Source organism: Elaeis guineensis, chromosome 16, assembly GCF_000442705.2.
Source record: "Elaeis guineensis isolate ETL-2024a chromosome 16, EG11, whole genome shotgun sequence".
NCBI lineage: Eukaryota > Viridiplantae > Streptophyta > Magnoliopsida > Arecales > Arecaceae > Elaeis > Elaeis guineensis.
This window is the reverse complement of record NC_026008.2, coordinates 33,716,816-33,741,493: the sequence shown is the minus strand read 5'-3', so window position 1 is coordinate 33,741,493 and position 24,678 is coordinate 33,716,816. Positions and strand designations below refer to the sequence as shown.

Genomic DNA, 24,678 nt, shown 5'->3' with positions numbered 1-24,678 from the left:
CTACGGACTTTGCCCGGCTTAGCTGGCATCAAACTTGGTTCGACTGATAATTAGTTTTGCCTTGTTGTGTCGGTTGCTACCGACTGAACCTCATCTTTCTCTTTTTCGAGCGTTCTTCATCCTCCGACTTCATCTGAAGGTCTGAGGATGGTGGTTCTTCAACCTCCGAAAAGGTCTTTTTTTTATTACTAGTCTTCCATCATCCATTCATGGATGGAAGAACCAATTCTTCTTCACTTTCTCTACCCTTCCTTGGGGTTTTCCTTCCCGTTAGGGTGATCCATGAACCGGTCCCAATGACAATAGTCGAGTAGAGGTCGGCGATCGGGAGGATTTCCATCGGCTGAAAGACATGACGGTCTCGACCCAGAAGGAGCTTGTGATCGAACAAGCCCTTTATGATGCCGGCCTTAGTTCGGTCGCCCGTTTAGGTATAGTCGGTCGGTCATTTCTGACTTCACTTTTTTTTTACTTGTTTGAGTTGTACTGACTTCTGTTGTAATTGCAGCCATATAGCCGAGGGTGCGAGTGTCGAGCGCTGACATTCGTTAGCACACTGCCAGGAAGAGGGCAGCGTCCGAGGCTGGACCTTCTCGACCGTCGAAGAGGCATCAAGCTTTGACGCAAGTTCGAGTGGCAACTTCAACACCAGCTCCAGTCGTTGCTTCAACATCGATTGAGAAACCCGATGCTCCGTCTGCATCAGTTTCTGAGCCGGTCATGGCACTGTCGGCCCCGACAGTGCTCCCTGCTGCATCATCCGAAGAAAGGGTGGCAAGGGGAACTACCGAAGTACTGTCGGTAGTTCCATCAACTGAGGAGGTTCGGATCGAGACAGGAGAACCCGAACAATTTGTGGCTACACCAGTTGCTCCTTTAGCTGGGGCACAGTCGAGTTCAAGCTTCCCCTCGCTTTCGAGCATGGGGCCGCCGACAAGAGACCAGGAGAAAGCTTCGGTGACTTCGACGGAAGATACAGCATCGGAGGGCCAGACGGTTCACTTCGACCTTCAAGTGCCTGGTGATGAATCGGTCTTGATCAATCCAAAATTGGCCAAGCGACTGTGCCAAGCCGCTCTTCTTCCGATTGATCGGGAGCATCAGAAGAAACGGATGGTGGCGGAGATATTTTCGTCCTTTTATCTAATGATAATCGGGATAAGTTTCTTTTCTTCTTCTCTTTTTTTTTTAAATCCGACTTATCTTCTGTCTGCAGTTGATCCACGATATGTTCGACCTGAAAACCGGCTACGCGAAGATCGGTGACTTTTGTAGGTCGTAGATGAATAAGGTGGCAGCTATTGATGTTAAGAAAGCAGCTGCACTCGAAAAGTTTAAGTCGGCAGCAGAGCAGGAAGGCAAGCTTTAGGAGGAGGTTTTCTGACTGACTGATGACTTAGCATCCTCGGGGGCCGAACTTAAGTCGGCTCTCGAGGCTATTTCGGCTCTTGAGTCGCAGGACAAGAGCAAAAAGCACTCTATTCATTAGCTTCGATGGGAGTGAGATGGATGCATTGAAGAATTTGAAACCGAATGTGGACGTCATCGGGCCAGCCTGGAAAGGTTGGCACTGGTCGAAGAAGAGTCATCCTTCGCTCAAGTCGATACTGATTTGGCGAAGGCGGAAGCAGAGTCAGCAAGGGAGGCATTGAGTCAGGCAATCGAAGATTTTCGAAGTTCGAAAGAATTCAAGAAAGAGATCCTCGAAGATGGCTTTGCCTCATACTGCATCGGGTATGAAAATGACCGAGATGTGATCGAAAAATTATATTCGAACCTCGACTTGAGCAGCATCATCCCTCCAAGATCGAAAGACGGGATTGCTGAAGAAGAAGTCGCACCGACTCAAGATGAAGCACCGATCGTGCCTGAAGTTGTTCAAATCACCGACACTATACTAGAGCAAAGGAATAGGAACGACGACAAAGCTTAGTCGGTGTATTTTGCTTTCCTTTTTGTGTAATTAAATACCTGTAATCGAACTTCAGTCTAATTTTGTATCTTCTTTTTGATAATGAATGAAAGTATTTTTTTCTAAGTTTAAACTGTTTGTCTGGAATATTAAGTCTGCAATGTAAAGTAGCCACCGAACATTAATCGGTGATCCGATCATTCAGTAGAACTTGTAGAATATTCATTAGTCGTGTAGTCTTTGACGTACTTAATAGAAGTTAGGATAATGATGGTAAGTCGAATATCCTGTATCCGATGCTTGATCGGATTTATACGTCAGATTATTTGATAATCGGTGGCAAGCCAAATATCCTTCGACCGATCGTAGCCATGTCGGTATAATTCCAATCCGATCTTGATCATCTTAGCATTTCATTTTGCTTAGTTAGAACTAAATCGACATATTAGTCTTTTGACTATAGTCAGCTTTTACAGTGGAAAGCCGACATTGAAAATCGAGATATAATCAGCACTACGGCTTTTGCAGTGAAAGCATGTATATTTGATGTCGGTTTGAGATTGCAGTCGGTATATCGGTTTTTGCAAGAGAACCGAAATACAGTCGACATTGAAGCAGTTGATTCTCTGACTTTTACAATGAAAGCTGAAATAAACTCCATGTCGAAGTATAGTCGATAGTTTGGCTTTTACAATGAAAACCGACATATAGTCGATCGTTGATAGAACTTGACCAAGGCTTGTGATTCTGAAATTTCTGTATTATGTTCCAAATAATGTATATATCAACAACTTTATGGGTGATACATGTTCAGATTGTCCGCATTCCATGTTCCGGGTATTGCCGACCCTTCAAGGGTTTCTAGTCGATATGCGTTCGGTCTAAGAGTTTCGGATATTCTGTAAGGTCCTTCCTAATTTGGAGACAGTTTTTCTTGATCTAAAGATTTTGAGATTTCTGCTTTTCTTAAGACCAAATCTCCTGGTTGGAAGATCTTCGGCTTGACTCTTACATTATAATATCAGACTATTCTTTACCGATATACAGCCATCCAAACTTGAGCTTGCTGTCGGAGTTCTGGAAGGAGATCTAAGTCAGCTCTCCGACATTCGAAATTGCTCGGCTCACTGTATTGTTTCACCCTTATTGCTGGCAGTCCGATCTCCAGCGGGATCATTGTTTCTGTTCCATAAGCCAAATTAAAGGAAGATTCTCCAGTCGGTATGCGGAGAGTTGTTCGGTATGCCCATAAGATCGAATATAATTCTTTCACTCAGAGGTCTTTGGCTTCATTTAGTTGGATCTTGAGCCCATGCAAGATTGTTCGGTTGGTTACCTCCACCTCTCCATTTGACTGTGGATGATCGACTGACGTGAGTTTGTGTGTGACATGAAACTTTGCATAGAACTCTCTAAAATTTTGATTGTCGAATTATCAACCATTATCGGTGATGATGGTGTGCGGTAAACTAAATCTGTAAATGATGAATTTCTGAATGAAGTCTTCCATTTTATTTTCAGTGATTTGGATCAGAAGTTCGACTTCTACCTATTTGGTGAAGTAGTCAATAGCAATCACTATAAATTTTTTCTGACCAGATATCGGGAGAAAAGGACCAAGTATATCGATTTTTCATTGTACAAAGGACCATGGTGCTATAATTGATGTCAACTGACTAGCCGGTTGATATTGTATATTTACATATTTTTGACATGGTTCATACCTCCAAACAAGTTCAGCTGCATCTTTCTTCATGGTGGGCCAATAGTATCCTTGTAGCAAGATTTTATAAGCTAGAGATTTGCCCCCCAAGTGATTTTTACAAATTCTTTCGTGTACTTCTCTAAGTACATAGTCGTCATCTGTAGGTCCCAAACACTTTAGCAAGGGAAGTGAGAACGACCTTTTGTAGAGATAACCATTCATTATTACATGTTGAGAGGCCGTCCATCGGAGTCGTTTGGCTTTTGAAGGATTTGCAGAAAGAATCCCATCGATCAAGTATTGGACGATCAGGTCCATCCAGCTTGGTTCGATAGTGAGCTACAATACTTTCTCGACTTTATCGATACTCGACTGTTCGAGGCATTCAACGAATGTCCAACCTAGCGAGTTGAAAGTGGTAGTAGCCAATCGTGAAAGTATGTCGGTCTGAGCATTTTTGATTATGAGAATGTGAAAGATCTTGAAATATTTCAATCTCATGTAATATCTTTTATCTTCTGAAGGTACTTCATCATAGTGGGGTCTCGGGCTTTAAATTCACCCTTGACCTGTCCAGCAATCAGTTGTAAGTTAGTGAAGATCTTCAAATAGTCGATCTCAAACTCTTTGGCTATCTTCAAACTGATTAAGAGTACTTCATATTCGGCTTGATTATTTGAGGCTTTAAAGTTGAACCGAAGGGCATATTCAATGACCACCCCTTCAAAATTTGTGAGTATAAGGCCGGCTCCACTATCTTGTGCATTAGATGCTTTATCGATGTGTAGCACCCAGATCGACCTTAGATCGGGTTTGAGAGTCGTAACCTGCTTTATTGTATTATCATCCATATTTTCTGATTTATTGTCGAATATTGTACATTCTACGATGAAGTTGGCCAGAATTTGTGTCTTCATAGACGATCATGGGCGATATTGTATGTCGAACTCGTCAAGCTTCACTGCCCACTTCATCATCCGACCTGACGTATCGATGTAAGATCGTCTTCAACGGCTGATCTGTCAAGATCACAATTGGATGTGCTTGAAAGTATGGATGAAGTCGTTGAGCCGATATGATTAGAGCAAAGATCATTTTCTCTGCTCTTGAGTATTGGACTTCGGTATTGTGAAGCACTTTGTTGGTATAGTAGATTGATCGATGGATTTGATTTTCATCCTCCTGGATGAGTACCAAACTAACCGCTTCTGTTGAAGTCGCCAAGTAGAGATACAATGTCTCTCCGACCTTCGATTTTGTAAGCAAAGATGGAGAAGCTAAGTATTTTTTCAAGTCTTCGAAGGACTATCGGTATTCATCCAATCATGAGAAGTCCTTTGTCTGCCACAAAATTTTGAAGAATGACAAGCATCTCTTGGCCAACCTAGAAATAAATCGGTTGAGTGCGACAATCCTTCCGTTGAGTTGTGTATCTTTTTCTTTGAGCTTAGGTGCTTTATATCGATGATGGCCTTTATCTTTTCAGAATTAGTCTCGATTCCTTGTTGTAAAATAAAAAATCTAAAAAATTTTTCAGAGGTTATCCCAAACGCACACTTGATCGGATTTAACTTTATCTGATATCGTCGAAGTGTGTTAGAGACTTCTTTCAAGTCCCGAACATGATCTAAAGTTTGGAGACTCTTCACCAGCATGTCATCCATATATACTTCTATATTTCATCCGACTGTGCCTTGAAGATTTTATTGACAAGCTGTTGATAGGTAGCTCCGGTATTTTTCAAATTGAAAAGTATTACTTTGTAGTAGTGTATACCTTTGTCGGTTACAAAAGCTGTATGCTCCTCATCTTCTGGTGCCATCCAAATTTGATTATACCCGATGAAGGCATCCATAAAACTCAGAAGTCGATGGTCTGAAGTTGTATCAACCAGTTGATCAATCTTCGATAATGAAAAGCTGTTTTTCAAACAAGCTTCATTCAAATCTGTATAGTCGATACAGATTCTCCATTTTTCATTGGTTTTTCTCACCATTACCATATTGATGAGCTAATCGGGATATGTAGCTTCTTTGATAAAGTATGCTACAAAGAGCTTGTCGACTTCTTCATCAATGACCTTTCATCTTTCAGGGGCAAAAAGTCGCTTCTTTTGTCTCATTGGCTTAACGTTCGAGTTAATATTAAGTCGGTGAGTTATTACTTCTAAAAAAATCCCAGGCATGTCGGTGGCCAATCAAGTAAAAATATCAGCATTGGCTCTAAGTAATTTTATTAATTGTTGCTGCTTTGAGTCGCGCAATTGTGATCTAATTTGAACCATTTTTTTGAGATCTTCTTTTTTCAGCGGGATAAAAAATCAGTTGTTCAGCTGGTTCACCCATTTTCTGATTCTCTCTTTAGTCTAATTTATCGATAGGTAGAGAGTCTTCCGGCTTATTATTTTGGATGGAGACAAGGAAGCAGCGTCAGATAAGTTGCTGATCTCCATATATCTCTCTGACTCCATTTCTCGTTGAAAATTGGACTAATAAATGGTATGTCGAAACCACTGCTTTCAGAGCATTGAGTCCAGATCGTCCGAGTATGGCGTTATAAGTCGAAGGTACTCGAACTATCATGAATATTATGAAGATAGTGTTCTGTTGTGGTTCGGTTCCAGCGGTTAAGGGAAGAAAGATTTTTTCTTCCACTGTGACAGCATCTCCTGTGAAGCCAACTAATGACGTTGAGACTCTCCTGAGTTGGTCAGTCGGTAATTGCATTAAAAAAAATCGAATAAAATAGAACATCAGTTGAACTTTCATTATCTACAAGGATTTATTTTATATCATAATTTACTATTATTGTCGAGACAACAACAGCATCATCATAGGGAGTCTAAATTCTCTGAACATCTTCTTCTGAAAAAAATATTACATTGTTGAGTCATCGCCGTTTCGTCGACTTTTCTTCAGAAGTTGCCTCCCAGTCCAGTCATCTGGAGATCATGTTGATCACCCCTGCAGTCGGCTGATTATTTACAGCTTCCTCAGTCGGCTGAAATCATCGATCGATAGGAGATTGAGTTGGCAGATCTCTTCGATATTTTTTGAGGTAGCCTTGTCGAATCAGGGCTTCTATCTCATCCTTAAGTTGGATGCATTTATCGATATCGTGACCGTGATCACGATGGAACCGACAATACTTCCTCCGATCGTGATTTCTTGACGATACTTTTATTGGTGGAGGATGTCGTAGGTATTCTGCTCCTTCGATCTCCATGAGGATTTGCGCATGGAGAGCAGAAAGAGGAGTGTAGGAGTCATACTTGCCGTAACTTGGCCTTGGACTCCATCGTCGGGATGAAGCTCGCTTATTGGAAGGTGGCGGGCTTGATTCGGCCGGAGCTCCTCCCTTCTTCTATTTTTTTTTCTTCTGATGTTTGCCTTCTGTCTGATGTCGGTCAGAAGCTTCTTCGTCTGTGCGCATATACTTGTATGCACGCTCCAGAAGTTTAGTATAAGTTCGAGGGAGAGTCTTGTCCTAAGAATATGTGAATCGAGATCTCTTCAGACCTCTTTTCATGGCCGATATGGTCATGTCTTCATTGAGGTCCTTGACCTCAAGCGTGGCCGTATTAAAACAGGCCACAAAATCTCAAAGTGTCTCAATCTCTCCCTGCTTGATCGAGAAAAAACTATCAGAGGTTCATGGTGGCCTTCGACTGGTGCTGAAGTGAGCTACAAAAGAGCATTCGAGTTGTCTGAAAGAGTATATACTTCTCGACTGAAGCTCGGAGTATCAGTCTCGAGCAGCTTTTTGAAGAGTCGCCGAGAAGCCGATGCATAAAAGGGCATTGGTCATCCTCTGAATCATCATGAGAGCCTTGCAGCTCTCAAGATGGCCGATCGGATCGGTGAAGCCATCATATGGCTCCACTTGCGGCATCTTGAATCGAGATGGGATCGGCTTGTCCAAGTTGTGCTGAGAGAGAGGCTGGACGGTTTGAACATCGTAGTTGTTGGAGGACTTCCAACCTTCCACCTGAAGCTGGACGAGTCGGCAGTTGATTTTCTGAAACTTGCATTCGTAGTAGTCGAACTACTGTTGCTGGAAAACTCTGGAGGTAGAACCCCCCAATGAACTTGAAGGAGAAGCAGAAGGTGTCCGCGACTGTTTCTCCTTCCTAATGCGGTCGAGATGAGAAGGAGAGGAATACCACGAGTGGTGGGACGAGAGTGCCGAGAATGCCACTATTCATCTTGACGAGAGAGCCAAGACGGTTGCTCCAGAGAAGGAGAAGATGATCGTCATGGATGACGGCGGCTGTGCTTGGACGGCACCGACTGTGCCACCGGTTGCTCCACCAGCAGCTGCTGCTGGGTTTGCTATTGTTGGAGGCTTTTGACTACCTCTGTGAGAACATTCATTTGCTGCACAAGCGCATTGATTTGGATATCCGTGGTGATCACAGGATGTGAGGAACTAGGCTCTGCTACTGGAGGAGGGGGAGGAACCTCTTCCCGATGGAAAGAGTGCCTCGCTAATCTGGTTGCAGTCGAGTGTTAGGCTCTGATGTTCATCATGGTGTATATGATCTTCTTCCTATCTGGTGCGTCAATTTGTTGCGGCCAACTCTCCATCATCTGTCATCGATAACGAGCACCTGTAAGACAGCATCCACACAGACCGAATTGGTGTCCGACGGAGACCCTCCGATGCTTAAGTCAGAGAAGAAAGTTGGTGAACAGTAATTTTTGAATGTAGAAAGTAGCAGAGTTCTGGTCCAGAGATGGCTTACCAGTACTGCTCACTCACCTCCTTTTTATAGATGGTTCTGGTGTAATTGTTGAGCACGTGATTCTGCTTTTTATGACGCTAAATTATCGGACCATAAATATGAAATTAGTGGGACGTTAATTCTCCTTAATAGTCGTGACACATAGCTGATAACCATTTGTGATGGTTATGGTATGTTGAGCAGATTAGCTAACCATATGTCGGTAGAACCGACCATATATCGGTAGAATCTATGAGCGACCGTCGGCTAGTAGTTCTATTATGCTGACAGTCTAAGTCATTCGCTGTCGATCGGTAGTAGTCGAATCATTAGTCGGTCAGTCGATATTAGTCGGTCAGCCGACAGTAAGTCGGTGCGGTTCGTTCAGTCAGTCGATAAAGAGTCGAAACTATATGTTCAGTCGATGTACAGTCGGAGTCATGGTGATTAAAGTCGGAGGTCGATCGGTTTACCCCAACAGCATTTATTTGGAGCACTAAGTTTTAAAATAAACATTAAAATAGAAGCTCCTATAATACCGCAAAACATAAAAAAAAGACATCGGTAAGATCCAAGCTTTTACATGTGATTAGGAGTAATTGAGAAATTTAAAAAATTAAAGCCATATGCAAGATGTGCTTAGGTTATTTATGAGATAGCTGACTTGCTCTTGGATGTATGGTCATAAGCATATGCATTTTTCATTCAATATCAATATTCAATTTCTCATGGATACACATTCTCGTATGTTCATAGCCATATACTTTATTCTATTTAATATTTATCTTGTATTTTGGTAGCAAATTACATAAATATTTACTCATAGTATTTGTTTCTTTAGATTTACCCACTTTGCAAAGTTTCATTCATCTTTAAGCAAAATTTAGGAAAATTGATAAATTTATCTTTCCACACACGACCCCTCACCTGGAAAGTCACTTTTCCACGAATATTTTGCTCTTTTAATACAAGAGAAAGGGATTTTGATTTTCTTTCAAAAACCAAAAAGAGTTTAAATGGATTTTTATTTTTTTTGGTAACTGAATTTAAGTGGGTGTTTGGTTCACGATCGAAATCGAAATCGAAATAGAAATCGAAATAGTTTGGAATCGAAATCAGAATAGCCAAATCTTCCGAAGTGCTTGATTCGTGATCGAAATTGAAATCAAAATTGAAATTGGAATGAAAATTTGAATCCATAGAAGAGAATAAAGATTGAATTTTACATTGGACCATTCCCATTTCACCTCGAAATTGAAATCAAAATTAAATTTTATCCCAACCGAACGATTGAAATAAAAATCATCCATTATAATTTCGATTTCAAACCTCCATCTTTTTTAACCAGCACCTCCTAAATAGATTCAACATTTTTAAACTTATCACTATCTCGCCCTCTTCTGCTGTTGGACCAGAGGAGAGCCAACATAATTTTTTTTTTCCTTTATGAATCGCCGTCATGGTGTACATGTTAACCCTCATCTATTGCATAGTGTCTTTTCATTAGTTAAACCAATAAGTAAACAATAAGGGAGTGGTGATTCCAACAGCACTTTTAGCCATACACGAGTCAAGACAATTGTTATAGCGTCAAAAGTACTCAATTTAAATTATACAAACATTACATACACAAGTTTATTTTGAGTCCATAAAGTTTATATGAGCTTATTTTTAAGCCTGTGCAAATTTTATAGGTCCAAGATAAACTTGTCCGGTAAAACTTGGCTCAAAATATTTACAACTTCAAATTAAGTCTTGCCCCCGCTTGCAAGAAGATCTTTAAAATCAAAAGTGGGGCGAGGGTTAAATATATCATTTTCTCTAAAGTTCGATCAAAGAAAAAGATGCTTTTAAAGGGAAAATCAAATGGTATAAGTGATACCTTACATAATATATTTTAATTGATAATTTTTTGATGACTACTACACTATTGATTCACTGCTATATTGCTCAGCCACCAAATCATCCAGCCTTGAAAGCGGCCAAGGAGGAGTAGAAATAGAATATTGCTGCCACAATTAGAGAATAATTACAAGCAGTACCATATCTTAAACAACTATAAAGACAAATCATGTCTTTATGGCTCCATTAGTTCAAAAAATAATTAAACTAATGATACCCAATGGACTTTTCATGACCTCACCTTTCTTCCTCTTAATGATGAATTCCACAGTTAGGTCCATCAGTGGATCTCCACGAGGACCCCGGCTAGATCCAAATTTTTGTTCAGTGTCTCTACTTGTCAAGTATACTTGGATCAAACGATAGTCTTTTCATCCATCACATAATTCCAAGGGTTGTGATTGTTTTTACTTGTTTTAGGTAGTGGGAACAGTGTATAGAAACGGACAACATCCTTAACGCAGTGCAGTCATCCAGAACCATTGCTTGAAATAAAGGCCGTTAAGTGTTAAAATGGTAGTTATATAAATGCTAGTAAATTAGCAGTTATCCAAATGATGCTATAGCAAAAATGATGTGTTTTAGTGGATGCATTTTTATTGGTCATCCGATTAAATATCACCTTTAAAACTCAGATATCTAGAATCAAATAATGCAATTATGAAATTATTAGTATCCTACTATAATATTTAATTAGTAATAATGACCCTTATAACAAGTTTTAAAAATAAAAAAAAAATTATTAAATAAAGAGCATACTTTTTTTCCGGTTTGTGTAAATAATGATTTTAGAAAACTCCTTATTGGATAAAGGATCTCTCTAAGACCAAGATTTCAATAGTTAGTGTGGTCCATTGTAATTATATAAAATAAACTTATAATAGCTGCAGTATAAGTGTTGTTGGTCATTATGGATAAAAATAACAAGAATAATAGTATATTTTTAATTAATATATATTTTTAGACTTAAAAAAAAGTGCAGAAATAGTCAAAACAGGATTTTTTTTTTTTTTTTTTGTCGTATAATACCCAAATAACAAGATAACTGCAATTTAAATGCACCATATATGCCTTCTTACATGTCTCCTCTAACGGTCGTTATTTTGAACGTTAGATTCAAATTTTTGCCAAGAATCAACATTTTATTTCGCTGGATAGCCCAGATCCTGAAAAAAAATAAAAAAGTACGGTCCTCAGAAAGGGTATCATTGTAAATTTGTATGAAAGGTGAGTCAAAATCCAAAAGGTGAACATTGATGTTCTTTTGTTTTTTGCGTCGATTAAAAGCTGATAAAAGCTATCTGCAAAAAGGATTCGTCTTCACAAAAAATTAATCAAATAGAGTCTCCACTCCGGACCAATGGAAATATTAAAAGATAGAATAAGGTCTTTATCAGAAAAAGAAAAGAAAGAGAGGTGGAATACGGATGCAAAGGACATTAATAAACGCATTCCATTCCAAAAAGTGTCACGAATTTCCAAGAACTACTGCTTTTACCTCTAGACTGCATATGCCGTGTTGACCATTTTGCAGTCCAATATCAATTTTCTCCAGGCTTCCAGAACCCAATTTAATCAGATGGTCGATAATATCTAGTAGTCATGTAGTGATCAACCCACATCTTTTATTTTAATTTTTGAAAGATCCTGTTGCGGCCAATCCCCTCATCGTCTGACCGTCGAAAATGAGTACCTACAAAAAAAAATCCACGCTGATTGGAGGCAGCTCCGATGGAGATCCTCCGACGGTCAAGTCAGAGAGGAGACTAGGCAACAACAAAAAGGAGACAAGGAGCTCTACGGAGAGAGGGAGAGAGAGAGAGGGGGAGAGGGAGAGCCTGAGCATTTTTGTTTCTCTGGAGCCCCCCCGCTAGCACTGTTGCCCTCCCCGATTTATAGTAGGAGGTGGTATGGCCTCGCCGTCGGTGATGTAGACATCTGGAGAGTTGTCAAATTGTCGGAGGTTGTCACGCCATTGACAAAGTTGACAGGTCCTAGGAATTAATTTTCGTCCTTAGCAGGACAGTGCCCCAAGCTTTCTGGCAGGGTAATGCCTCTTGGCATTCGTACGGCGTTTACTTGATGGGACCGCAGCCCACGCCGCTCATTCAGCGTCTAGGAGGGCCTGTAGAGGTGGGACGTCAGTCATCCAAACTGATGGTGAGTCGTCGGTGTCCCATCCGATAGGAAGTCGGTGATGGGGGGTCGGCCCTCAGACGATCGGAGGCAACGTAGGGTCGTTAGGCCGATCCGCTCCGATCGGGGCACAATCGATAGTCACTGTCGGTGTCGCCCGCCGTCGGTCGGACGGAGTTGGTCGGCCGGATGGAGTCGGTCGGTCGGATGGAGTTGGTCGATCGGATGGAGGCGGTCGGTATATCCCAACAAAACCATTTGTATCTTCTAATATTATTATCATTAAGGATACCTGAACTATGATTAGAGATACTAGTTCTCGTTGTCTGATTAAGAATTGCTAGAGAATGGAAGTAATTCTATGACCGCATGAGATAGTATATATTTATAAAAAAGTTAATAATGTTACTGAATGATTGGTGATATATATGTCCAAATATATCATATTATGAACTATCTAATAGCTAATATTTTAAATTTTAATATATATTTTATTTTTTTTATTTTTATAGATTTATTTACATCAAATTGGTATAATAAACCGAGTTTATCAAAAAGTTTCGCTAATCTTTCCTTTTCTTTAAAAAAATAGCTGAATGTTGCAATATTGTCGTTGAGCTACATGCTGCATTAAAAAAATAAATAATAATCCTGTACCCAAAAAAAAAAAGATAATCAAATTAAAATTATTTTAATAGTGCTCCAATGTCTACTTTATAACTTTTTTGACTGGAAAAAATATTGTATTATTTTTGTCATTTTTAATTTTTTGTAAGATTATAATTAACAGAGGATAGTGAATACCAATCAAATAGCGAGCAATTTTATCTTTTGATTAGCCAGTTAAGGTATGAATGTTAATACTGTACCAGAAAAAAAGGTATGAATATTAATAAACTATTTAGCATCTAAATACAGCCTTAATTATCTCTGTCTCTCTCTCTCTCGTTATTATAGAGCCGTCTTCTCCCTCCTTCTCTTCTGGCCTTTTCTCTAATGCAAACTTGCTAGCTTTCTTCCCTCCAGAGTTCTTTCACCGTAGAGACAAATATAGAGATAAAGTTACCTCTTTTACCTCCTTTTCTTTCTTCAGGCCAATGGAATCGGTTCCTCTTCTCCGTGGCTTCTCTCTTCTCCTTTTCCTCTCTCTTCTCCTTCACCACCCCAGGGCTGTTCAGGGAAATGCAGAGCTGAGAGCTCTCATGGAGGTCAAGGCGGCGCTGGACCCGGAGGGAAGGATTCTAGCCTCGTGGACGAGCGAGGGGGACCCTTGCCGGGGAGACTTCGAGGGGGTGGCGTGCAACGAGCAAAGCAAAGTGGCCAACATCTCGCTCCAGGGGAAGGGCCTCTCCGGGTTCATCTCGCCGGCGGTGGCTGAGCTCCGGTGCCTCTCAGGGCTCTATCTCCACTACAATGCTCTCAGAGGGGAGATACCAAGAGAAATCTCTAACCTCACCGAGCTCTCCGATCTCTACCTCAACGTTAACGACCTCTCCGGCCGTATTCCTGTGGAGATCGGCAAAATGGCGAGCCTCCAAGGTGAGTTCGGAGCCGAGTGAAGGTAGTGAGTACTAGAAGTGAGGTTAAATCTTGGGTTTCGATGCTTTTCTCCAACTGGTTAGTTTATGTGGGGATGAGCGTTTTAAAACGGACAAAAAAGTTTCGATTTTTCTCCAAGATTTCAGTTTATTTGACGTATTCTCTGCTGGGTTTTGGACCTTTTCTCTTCCTCAGTATTTTCTTCTCGGAAAGACTTCAGCTTTACTGTTGAACTTTGAATTTTCTTCCTTTGTCTCTCATTTGCTGTCTGTTTTTAATTTTTTTTAATGAGATTGTGCAGCTCTTCTTTAACATTTCGTCAAATGTAGATAAGAATGAGATTTTGATGCTGGTATTTGCGTTTTCTTGCATCTTTTTCTACATGGGTTTTCCTTCTGGTTTAAATTTTACATCTTCACAGATTATTGTTCAGCTAAAACTAATAAAGCTCTGCAACTCTGCCAAGTTTCTATTTAAAGTTAGAGAAAGATTAGATTTTGATGGTGCATTTGGATTTTCCTTGCAAACTTTTGATCCGAGTTTACTCTCTTTATTTGATTTTAGCTCTTCATGGTAGTTGATTGGCTAAAACTAATAAAGCTTTTTTTTTTTCTTCTCTTGTAACCTTTAGCCCTTTCTTATACTAGCTTCTTCCCATCTTCCTTCTCTATTGGTAGTGTTGCAGCTGTGCTATAACCAATTGACAGGGAGTATACCTCCCCAGCTGGGGCTTTTGAAGAAGCTCACTGTTCTTGCCTTGCAATCTAATCACTTAACTGGAGCTATTCCAGCCACTTTGGGAGATTTAACTCAGTTGATGAGGTTGGATTTGAGCTTCAATCATCTCTTTGGTTCAATCCCTGTGAAGCTAGCTCAGCTTCCTCACGTGGTAGTATTCGATCTTAGGAATAATTCCCTCTCCGGCAGTGTCCCTTCTGGTAACTCTCACTTGCTCCCTTCTGTTAAAATTTGATTCTTCCCTGTTGCCTAAGTTGAATTCTTATTAAACTGACACCCACACTCTTTCATCTGGATAAAGATTTAAAGAGACTGAATGAAGGATTCCAGTACTCAAACAATACGGGTCTCTGTGGAGTTGGATTCACATCCCTTGAAGTTTGCTCTTCGGATGATCTCCTCAAGCCTGGCAAACCTGAACCCTTTGGATCCGATGCCACTGGTCTCAGGCAGCCGGAGATTCCTCAATCAGCTAACTTAAATGCACATTGCAATGACACCCACTGCTCAAACTCTTCAAAATCCTCAGCAGGAAATGTTGTTATCGGAATAGTTGCCGTTGCAGTTGGAGGGATGGTTATCATTTTATTGGCCATTGCATTACATCGTCGCCGGAAGCAAAAGATTGGAAGTGCACTAGAGGCTACAGATAGCCGGCTAAGCACTGACCAGCCCAGAGACTTGTATCGAAAGTGTGCGTCTCCACTTATCAGCCTTGAGTACTCCAATGGATGGGATCCTTTAGCTGATGGGCGAAGCGGTGTTGGGTTCTCTCAGGAGGTTTCCCAGAGCTTTCGGTTCAATCTCGAGGAGGTGGAGTGTGCAACTCAGTACTTTTCAGAGGTTAACCTGGTTGGGAAGAGCAACTTTGCTGCAACTTATAAAGGCATCTTGCGAGATGGGACTATGGTCGCCATTAAGAGCATCAACAAGACAAGCTGTAAAACGGAGGAGGCTGAATTCTTGAAGGGGTTGAAGATACTGACTTTGTTGCAGCATGAGAATCTTGTTGGCCTGAGGGGCTTTTGCTGTTCTAGAGGAAGAGGGGAGTGCTTCCTTGTCTATGATTTTGTGTCAAATGGGAACCTATCACAGTATCTGGATGTGAAGGATCATGTGAATGGCAGGGTTCTAGACTGGCCTACTAGAGTGTCTATCATCAAAGGCATTGCCCAAGGTATTAAATTTGAACCTCTTCTTTGTCTTAATTCTTAGCTATCATGTTTCAGTGCATAACTCGATATGGTTTGGAGATTCCATTGATGCTTACTCTTAATGCTTAGTTACATCATCCAAGATGATCTTTTTCACTTCTTCAATTTTGTCATTGTTCGGTAACAAACTCATGATGTCTTTTTCTACTTTAATTATTTGTGCTACATGCTAATCAATAATCATTTGTAGGAGTTTTTTTTTTCATTAAGCTTCTTGCAACAAAAAAAAAAAAACAAGGAACCACTCCAGTTTTTGTTGTTTTTGATTTGTGTCTTATGGTTTCAACTTTGATTGAATCAGCAGAATCTCTCTCTACAGTGAACCTAACTGGATTTAGTTGCCTTGTTTGTTACTTATCCAGGCATCGAGTATTTACACAGTAATCGAGCAAACAAGCCTTCTCTCGTCCACCAAAACATATCAGCAGAAAAGGTCCTCATTGATCATCACTTCACTCCTCAACTTTCTGGCTCTTGTCTGCACAAACTCTTGGCTGATGATGTTGTCTTCTCGACCCTCAAAGCCAGTGCTGCCATGGGTTACTTGGCCCCTGAATATACCACCATCGGCCGCTTCACAGAAAAGAGTGATGTCTATGCCTTCGGAGTTCTTATATTCCAAATCCTTGCAGGGAAGAGCAGTGTCTCCCACCTGCGACTCAATCCGGAGTCTGCTAAGCTTGAAAACCTCCTTGATGAAAATCTCAATGGAAACTTCTCCAAACCAGAGGCAGCAAAGCTGGCAGGAATTGCCTTGCTTTGCACAAGTGAGACTCCAAGCCAGAGGCCTACGATGGAGGCCGTGCTTCAACAACTAAGCATCGGTTACTGATCTGTTTTGAGGTGGTGGTGCTGGTCGTCATCCTCCTAACCTATGCTCAGATTCCTTGTCTGAGAGATGTTGCTATGATAGTCTGCACCTGTCACTAACTACTGATGTTGAAGCACATCGTTGTCCTCAAATGAGGACCTTCATGTTATGTAATGCTTGTTTCCCTATCCCCATCCATTGATCCTTGGATGGAGGGACATGTTAGCTCTCAAGAGAAGATTAGAATCTGATGATTGTAGCTGTAGTTGCCCTTTTTTTCTTTTTGTCTGAATCCTAGTTTAGCAGTTGTTGTAGCTGTCACAAATTCTGTGTTGTCTGGGTTGTGAAATGACTCCATATATAAAAGGCCAAAGACTTTGGGCAACATGTGATGTGACCAAGGTGATGTTGTCCTGTAGTATTCTCATATTGTTGTTATTAGTGGGTGAGGTGAGGCATATCTATTGTGGATGTCTCTGTTGTATCCCAATATAAGAATGGTGGGGGCAGCATTAGCTAAACAACAGTGGAGCATGAATGTTGCTAGCTGTTGTACAGTGTGTGGGGGCCTGTGGATGGTTGATGGAGGCTGGGCAATTGTGGACCATGCCTCAGGTTGGCAGACATGATCTCGAACCTGCCGGACTCTGTTCACTGCCCCCTGGTGTGGTGGTAGCTTGAATAATGAATACTGACTTCCTTAGGTGGCCAAGCTTTATCTGCAGACCATAGAATCTGATCAATGAAATTTTTTTGGCAGGAGATTTGTGGGTGATGGAGTCTTATTTGTTTCAAAGCAGTACTGTGCAAACACCTCTGGTTGCTGCTAAGTTTCTCTAAAATTTGTGAATGATCACAAGTGACTATTGGAATGTGCATGTAAGACACTGCTCTAAGAACACTAGCGTTTCATGGAATGGAATTTAACCTAGAAAGGACCGTTCTTTTCTTCTGCTTAAATGGAACCTTTAGTGGCGTTGCTCTCTTCAGAGCATGCACTAACGGATTGGGGAGATTTTTAAGTTAGGTCTTTCTTAAGCGACAATTCCACTCTTTCACAGAGAGCGAGAGAGGTGTTTGAATTGTTTGTTCTGGAAACAAAAAACAATAATGTGAAAGTTTTAAGATGAAGGTCAGTTTGGTGAGTTAATAGCCTATTTTAGTAATGCAACTATAGTACAATGAGCAATATTGAACTATTTTCTTCTTACCGTTTTTATGATTCTTATTTTATCATGGAATAGATGTTTTCTCGAGTTCTTTTCCCAAATAATACGAAAAAAAAACTTTTTTACCAAAATATATTCAAACCAAACTTATTTACCAAACTGATGTAAGAGGGAAAAACACCATTTTGAATGGCGTTTTTTCCCCTGCCACGTCACCCCCCATTTCCACGGTGGCATCGTCCCAAAAAAAAAAAAAAAAGGAAGAAACGCCATTTGGAATGGCGCTTTTAAAAACGCCATTCCAAATGGCGCTTTTAAAAACGCCATTCAAAATGGCGTTTTCCAATTTTCCCACACAAAAATAAAAGAAAAAATCGTGGGAAAATGGAAAATTTTCTTTTTTAAAATTTGAAATTAGTGAATAAATAAAAAATTTAAATTTTGATTGAATTTTAAAATATAAAGATTTGAATTTGTAATTCATTAAAAAAATTAATTTAGATTTTTTATTTCAAATTTTTTTTAAAAGATGTCCAAAAAAATCTTAAGAAATTCAAAAAAGAGAAAGAAATAAAAATTTGAAATTTAATTGAAAAACATCATTCGAAATATTTGTCTTAAAAATTTTTTTTAAAAAAAAACGAAGTAATCAAAGAAAAAGAATTATAATTGAAAATTAAAAAGAAATAAAATTTTAAAGATTAATTGAAATAAAAATATTATTTCAAATTACTTTCAGAAATTAAAAATAATTTATTTTAAAAAAATTAAATTTTTTTTTAAAAATAGGGTTAAAAAATTTTATAAAAACATAAAGAATTGAAAATAATAGAAATTATAATTGTAATTGAAGAACAAAGTTTATAATTTTTAATTTTAAGAAATAAGAATTATAATTATAAATAAAATTAAAAATTATATTCTAAATAACTAAATTAATTTAAATATAAAACGTCATTTTGAATGAAAAATTGAAAAATTTTGTTTTTTAAAATTTGAAATTAGTAAATAAATTAAAATTTTAATTTTGATTTAAATTTAAAATATAAAGATTTGAAAAAATATATCATAAAAGAATAAAATAAAATTAAATTAATTATAATTTTTTTGTTAGGGTATTTTATCAATGTGACTTAAAAAAATTAAATTTGAATAAAATTTTGATAAAAAAAGAAATACATTAAAAAGTTAAAGAAATGAGGAAAAGTTAAATAGTGAAAATTTTTAAGAAGTCACCAAAAATAAGAATTATAAATTAAAATTTTTAAAAAAAATTATAAAAATTAATTAAAATAAAAAATTTTTTAAATATATTTTGTAAAATTAAAATTAAATTAATTGAAATATTTTTCAAATAAAATTTAAAAATAGCCTTAAAAAATTTCATAAAAAGATAAAGAATTGAAAAAAAAAAGAAATTGTAATTGTAATTGAAGAACAAAGTTTATAATTTTTAATTTTAAGAAATAAAAATTAAAATTGTAATTGAAATAAAAAATAATATTTTAAATAATTAAATTAAATTAAATATTATTATTTAAAAAACTAATTTAAATGAAGAAAAAAAAATGAGAGGAAAATTAAAATTTTAATTTGAATTAAATTTTGATAAAAAAAAATACAGTGTAAAGTTAAAAAATGAGAAAAAATATGAAAAAAAAAATTATAAATTGAACTTTAGGAAAAATAATATTTTTTTAATTAAAAGAAAAGAATACGTAATAGAATGCTAAAAAGATAAAAAAAAGGAAGAAAACTAAAATTATAATTTCAAATGATAATTATTTTAAAATAAATAAATAAAAATATCTAAAAAAAAAAATTATAATTATAAATTTTAAAAAAAATTTAATTTTAATTTAAATTAAAAATTATCATTTAAATTATTATTTCTATTATTTAATTTAATTTATTTATTAAAAGATTAGAAATAATAATTAAAGAAAAAAAAAAAAAAGAGAAAACGCCATAGAGAATGGCGTTTTCCCCTCCCAGGACCTTTTTCCCTTCTTCTTCCTTTTCCCTCTTCTCTTTCTCCTCTTCTCCCTTCTCCCTTCTCCCTTCTTGATCTTCTCCGGCGTCTCTCCGGCGGCACGGCGGCGAGGTCTCGGTGGCGGTGAGGTCTTCCCGCCTCTCTCTCCATCTTCCTCTTTCTCTCTTCCTCTTCCCCTTTCTCTCTTCTTCTCATGCCGGCGGCGGGCCGCGCGTCCCGGCGGCGGGCCGCGCATCCCGGCGGCGGGTCCCGCGTCCCGGCCGTGGCTCCCGGCCCCCTCCTCTCTCTCTCTTCCTCTCTCTCTCTCTTCCTCTCTCTCTCCCTTCTCCGTGGCCGCCGGCCACAGACGGCCGGCGGCGGGGCGCGCGTCCCGGCGGCGGGCCGCGCGTCCCGGCCCCCTCCTCTCTCTCTCTTCCTCTCTCTCTCTTTCCTCTCTCTCTCTCTTCCTCTCTCTCTCGCTTCTCCGTGGCCGCCGGCCACAGACTGCCGGCGGCGGGCCGCGCGTCCCGGCGGCGGGCCGCGCGCCCCGGCTGTGGGTCCCGCGTCCCGGCGGTGGCCCCGGCCCCCTCCTCTCTCTCTTCCTCTCTCTCTCTCTTCCTCTCTCTCTCTCCCTTCTCCTTGGCCGCCGGCCACAGACGGCCGGCGGCGGGTCCCGCGTCCCGGCGGTGGCTCCCGGCCCCCTCCTCTCTCTCTTCTTCTCTCTCTTCCTCTCTCTCTCCCTTCCCCTTGGCCGCCGGCCACAGACTGCCGGCGGCGGGCCGCGCATCCCGGCGGCGGGTCCCGCGTCCCGGCGGTGGCCCCCGGCCCCCTCCTCTCTCTCTCACTCTCTCTCTCTCACTTCTCCTTGGCCGCCGGCCACAGACGGCCGGCGGTGGGCCGCGCGTCCCGGCGGTGGCCCCCGGCCCCCTCCTCTCTCTCTTCTTCTCTCTCTCTTCCTCTCTTTCTCCCTTCTCCTTGGCCGCCGGCCACAGACGGCCGGCGGCGGGCCGCGCGTCCCGACGGCGGGTCCCACGTCCCGGCGGTGGACCCCGGCCCCCTCCTCTCTCTCTTCCTCTCTCTCTCCCTTCTCCTTGGCCGCCGGCCACAGACGGCCGGCGGCGGGGCGCGCCTCCCGACGGCGGGGCCCACATCCTGGCGGCGGGCCCCGCATCCCGACGGTGGACCCCGGCCCCCTCCTCTCTCTATCAATTTACAGTATTCATAATCTATTATAAATTTTTATTAATTTTTTTTATTTTAACTATATTATATCAGTTTTTGTGGGAGCCATATACAGATGGGATATTGGCTATACTGCCGCAGATGTGTACAGTTGGACACGACATATGGACTGCTAGGGTGCCGCTTATTTGTTTTGATGTGGTAGAGTGGCATCTTTCCGATCGTGTCCTGCGGCAGTTTGGTCAGACTCAGGGCATTCCAGAGCAGTTTGATACCAGCCAGGGACTTCATCGTATTGATCGACGAGGGAGAGCTCGTATCGACTGGCGTATCAGACATGCACAGTACATCGATATTTGGGATGCACGTCGAGATCACATTGTTCATGGTGATCCTATTTTGAGAGGTCGTTCATATACTGATGACTACATGGCTTGGTTTTTTAGCATTACGGTGCGAGTCATTGGACAGTCTCAGTATGCAGTTTCTGGATACGAGGGCGAGAGTTCTACTGTACGTCTTTTGGTAAGATTACGAAAATTACTTCATGTTATTTGTGTTATATTTTTGTTTTATATTGTACACTATACTGATTGTTTTATACTAACAGTTCTATTTTTATTTTATAGACTGATTCTGTGTCGGATCTCGTGTTGGACACTCGTCGTGCTTTATCTACGACTGATGAGGACGAGCGGATTCAGATACTGCGGGAGATGGAGAGAACAGGTTCTGGAGCATTGAGGGCGATTGGTGTTGATCCACATACCTGTGCGCCTTGGTATGGAGCAGTTCGGACGCCAGATATGAGTTATACGCCGTCACCATATGCTTCACATATGCCATCACCGCATATTCCGCATATGTCATCATTCGATGCTGCACAGATGCCACCGCCTTTTCATCCACAGATGGCAGCGTCTTCTTCGTCCTACATCCCCCAGATGCCATCACCGGGTACCAGTTGGCCACATGAGTATGATACTTTTTTTTCAGGTCCATCCGTGTATCCAGATGAGAGAGTTGAACGGGTCTCTCAGTCCGTAGATGATCCGACAGCATCAGTTATTCCTGAGCAGCATGATCAGCAGATCTCCTCCACTGATATAGGAGAGGAGCTATCACAGCAGGAGCAGCCGGCGAGGACCTTCCTGAGAAGGTCCAAGCGACCACGGGCGCCGCGACGTCCTTGTGGGACTTAGTCTTTGTTGTATTTGTATTTAGTATTTTTACATTTTTGTTGTATTATTTTTTTTGATATATTTAACATTTTGATTCTATTGAATAATATTAAATATTGATTTTATTTTATATTATTTAATTTTAAATTATTGGATATTATGATTTGTGCATATGGATACACATACTCGAACGTGTCTCAGAACATTAGGAGAGAAAATGTTATGCCGGTGGGCCGTACTTTCCGGGGCCGAGCCCCGCATCCCGATGGCCACGGCGGGCTCCCGCGCCCCGACGGTGGTCCTCAGCCCCCGTCTCTCCCGACGGTGGGTCCCGTCTCGATTGGTTGTGGGTCCAGAGCAGTTTGATATCAGCCAGGGACTTCATCGTATTGATCGACGAGGGAGAGTTCGTATCGACTGGCGTATCAGACATGCACAGTACATCGATATTTGGGATGCACGTCGAGATCATATTGTTCATGGTGATCCTATTTTGAGAGGTCGTTCATATACTGATGACTACATTACTTGATTTTTTAGCATTACGGTGCGAGTCATTGGACAGTCTCAGTATGCAGTTTCTGGATACGAGGGCGAGAGTTCTACTGTACGTCTTTTGGTAAGATTATGAAAATTACTTCATGTTATTTGTGTTATATTTTTGTTTTATATTGTACACTATACTGATTGTTTTATACTAACTGTTCTATTTTTATTTTATAGACTTATTCTATGTCGGATCTCGTGTTGGACGCTCGTCGTGCTTTATCTACGACTGATGAGGACGAGCGGATTCAGATACTGCGGGAGATGGAGAGAACAGGTTCCGGAACATTGGTGGCGATTGGTGTTGATCCACATACCTGTGCGCTTTGGTATGGAGCAGTTCGGGCGCCAGATATGAGTTATACGCCGTCACCATATGCTTCACATATGCCATCACCGCATATGTCATCATTTGATGCTGCACAGATGCCACCGCCTTTTCATCTACAGATGGCAGTGTCTTCTTCTTCGTACATCCCCCAGATGCCATCACCGGGTACCAGTTGGCCACATGAGTATGATACTTTTTTGAGAGGCGTCCATCCGTGTATCCAGATGAGAGAGTTGAACGGGTCTCTCAGTCCGTAGATGATCCGACAGACGATCATGGGCGCCGCGACGTTCTTATGGGACTTAGTCTTTGTTGTATTTGTATTTAGTATTTTTTCATATTTGTTGTATTTTTTTTTTTACGTTTGACATTTTTATTCTATTAAATAATATTAAATGTTGATTTTATTTTATATTATTTAATTTTAAATGATTGGATATTATGATTGGTGCATATGGATACACATACTCGAACGTGTCTCAGAATATTAGGAGAGAAAATGTTATGCTGAAAGGATTATAAAAATTATAACGTAAATAATAATATATCAAATGTTGCTCTTTGAATTGAATTTTAGAAAAAATAAGTCTATTTTTAAGTAAAGAAAAAGAATACGTAATAGAATGCTAAAAAGATAAAAATAAAAGAAAACTGAACTTATAATTTGAAATGATAAAATTTTTAAAATAAATTTTTAAAAAAATATCATAAAAAAAATATTAAAATAATAATAAAATAGGAATTATAATTATAAATTTTAAAAAAAATTAATTTTAATTTAAATTAGAAAATATCATTTAAATTATTATTTTTATTATTTAATTAAATTTATTTATTAAAAAATTACAAATAGATAAGTAAAGATATTAAAAAAAATAAAAAATAAAAAAAAGAGAAAACGCCATTCTCTCCCCTCCCCAAACCCATTTTTCCCCTCCTTCTCCCTTCTCCTTCTCCCTTCTCGATCTTCTCCTTCTTCCTTTACAAATTTAAGTAAAGGAAAAGAATACATAATATATCATAAAAATGAAAAAAAACTAATATTATATTTTTAAATTATAAAAATTACAAATTAAATTAAAAAATATATCATAAAAAAAGTAAATAAAAGATAAAAAATGGTAATAAAATAGAAATTATAATTTAAAACAAAAAATTATCTTTAATTTAAATTAAAAATTATCATTCAAATTACTATCCTCATTAAAAAATTTAATAAATTAAAACAAATAATTAAACAAATTATGAAAAAAAATTTAAAAAATTTAGAAAAAAGAAAAAGAATAAAAAAACACCGAAGGAAACGGCGTTTTCTCCTTTCCCCCCTTCTTCTCTCCTTCTCCCTCTTCTTCTTTCTCCCTCTTCTCCCTACTCCGGCGTCTCTCCGACAGCACGACGGTGAGCTGCCTCCTCTCTCCCTCTTCCTCTCTCTTCCTCTATTTATAAAATTTAAAAAATAAAAATTACTAGAAAGAAAGTCAAGGGATCGACTCACAGAGTGTCGCAGTCAAAAATTTTGCGCGCCATTAAACTCTTTTAGCCATGAGTCGATTCATGGAGTCGACTAAAAAATATAAATCTACTTTTCTTACAATTTTTTATATTATGTATTTGTAA

At 39.6% G+C, this 24,678-nt stretch overlaps 2 protein-coding genes across 2 annotated transcripts; both read left to right on the top strand.

Moving 5' to 3' along the window:
• Nucleotides 1–13,383: 13,383 nt before the first annotated feature.
• Nucleotides 13,384–17,107, top strand: LOC105059439 (cysteine-rich receptor-like protein kinase 21). Its single transcript, XM_010942733.4, has 4 exons — nt 13,384–13,917; nt 14,595–14,855; nt 14,957–15,832; nt 16,232–17,107. Exons 1-4 carry the CDS (start codon nt 13,476–13,478, stop codon nt 16,699–16,701), a joined length of 2,049 nt encoding a protein of 682 aa, XP_010941035.1. The 5' UTR covers nt 13,384–13,475; the 3' UTR covers nt 16,702–17,107.
• Nucleotides 17,108–17,177: 70 nt separating this feature from the next.
• LOC140854262 (uncharacterized) lies at nt 17,178–22,205 on the top strand. Its single transcript, XM_073249806.1, has 3 exons — nt 17,178–17,295; nt 21,209–21,528; nt 21,633–22,205. Exons 1-3 carry the CDS (start codon nt 17,178–17,180, stop codon nt 22,203–22,205), a joined length of 1,011 nt encoding a protein of 336 aa, XP_073105907.1.
• Nucleotides 22,206–24,678: the final 2,473 nt, after the last annotated feature.

Coding starts and splice junctions, on each gene's coding strand:
- LOC105059439 (XM_010942733.4), top strand. CDS start 13,476: ATGGAATCGGTTCCTCTTCTCCGTGGCTTCTCTCTTCTCCTTTTCCTC. Junction 14,856..14,956: donor CTCCGGCAGTGTCCCTTCTG/GTAACTCTCACT, acceptor ATCTGGATAAAG/ATTTAAAGAGACTGAATGAA. Junction 15,833..16,231: donor CATCAAAGGCATTGCCCAAG/GTATTAAATTTG, acceptor TTACTTATCCAG/GCATCGAGTATTTACACAGT.
- LOC140854262 (XM_073249806.1), top strand. CDS start 17,178: ATGGTGGGGGCAGCATTAGCTAAACAACAGTGGAGCATGAATGTTGCT. Junction 17,296..21,208: donor AATTGTGGACCATGCCTCAG/GTTGGCAGACAT, acceptor TTGATGTGGTAG/AGTGGCATCTTTCCGATCGT. Junction 21,529..21,632: donor GTTCTACTGTACGTCTTTTG/GTAAGATTACGA, acceptor TTTATTTTATAG/ACTGATTCTGTGTCGGATCT.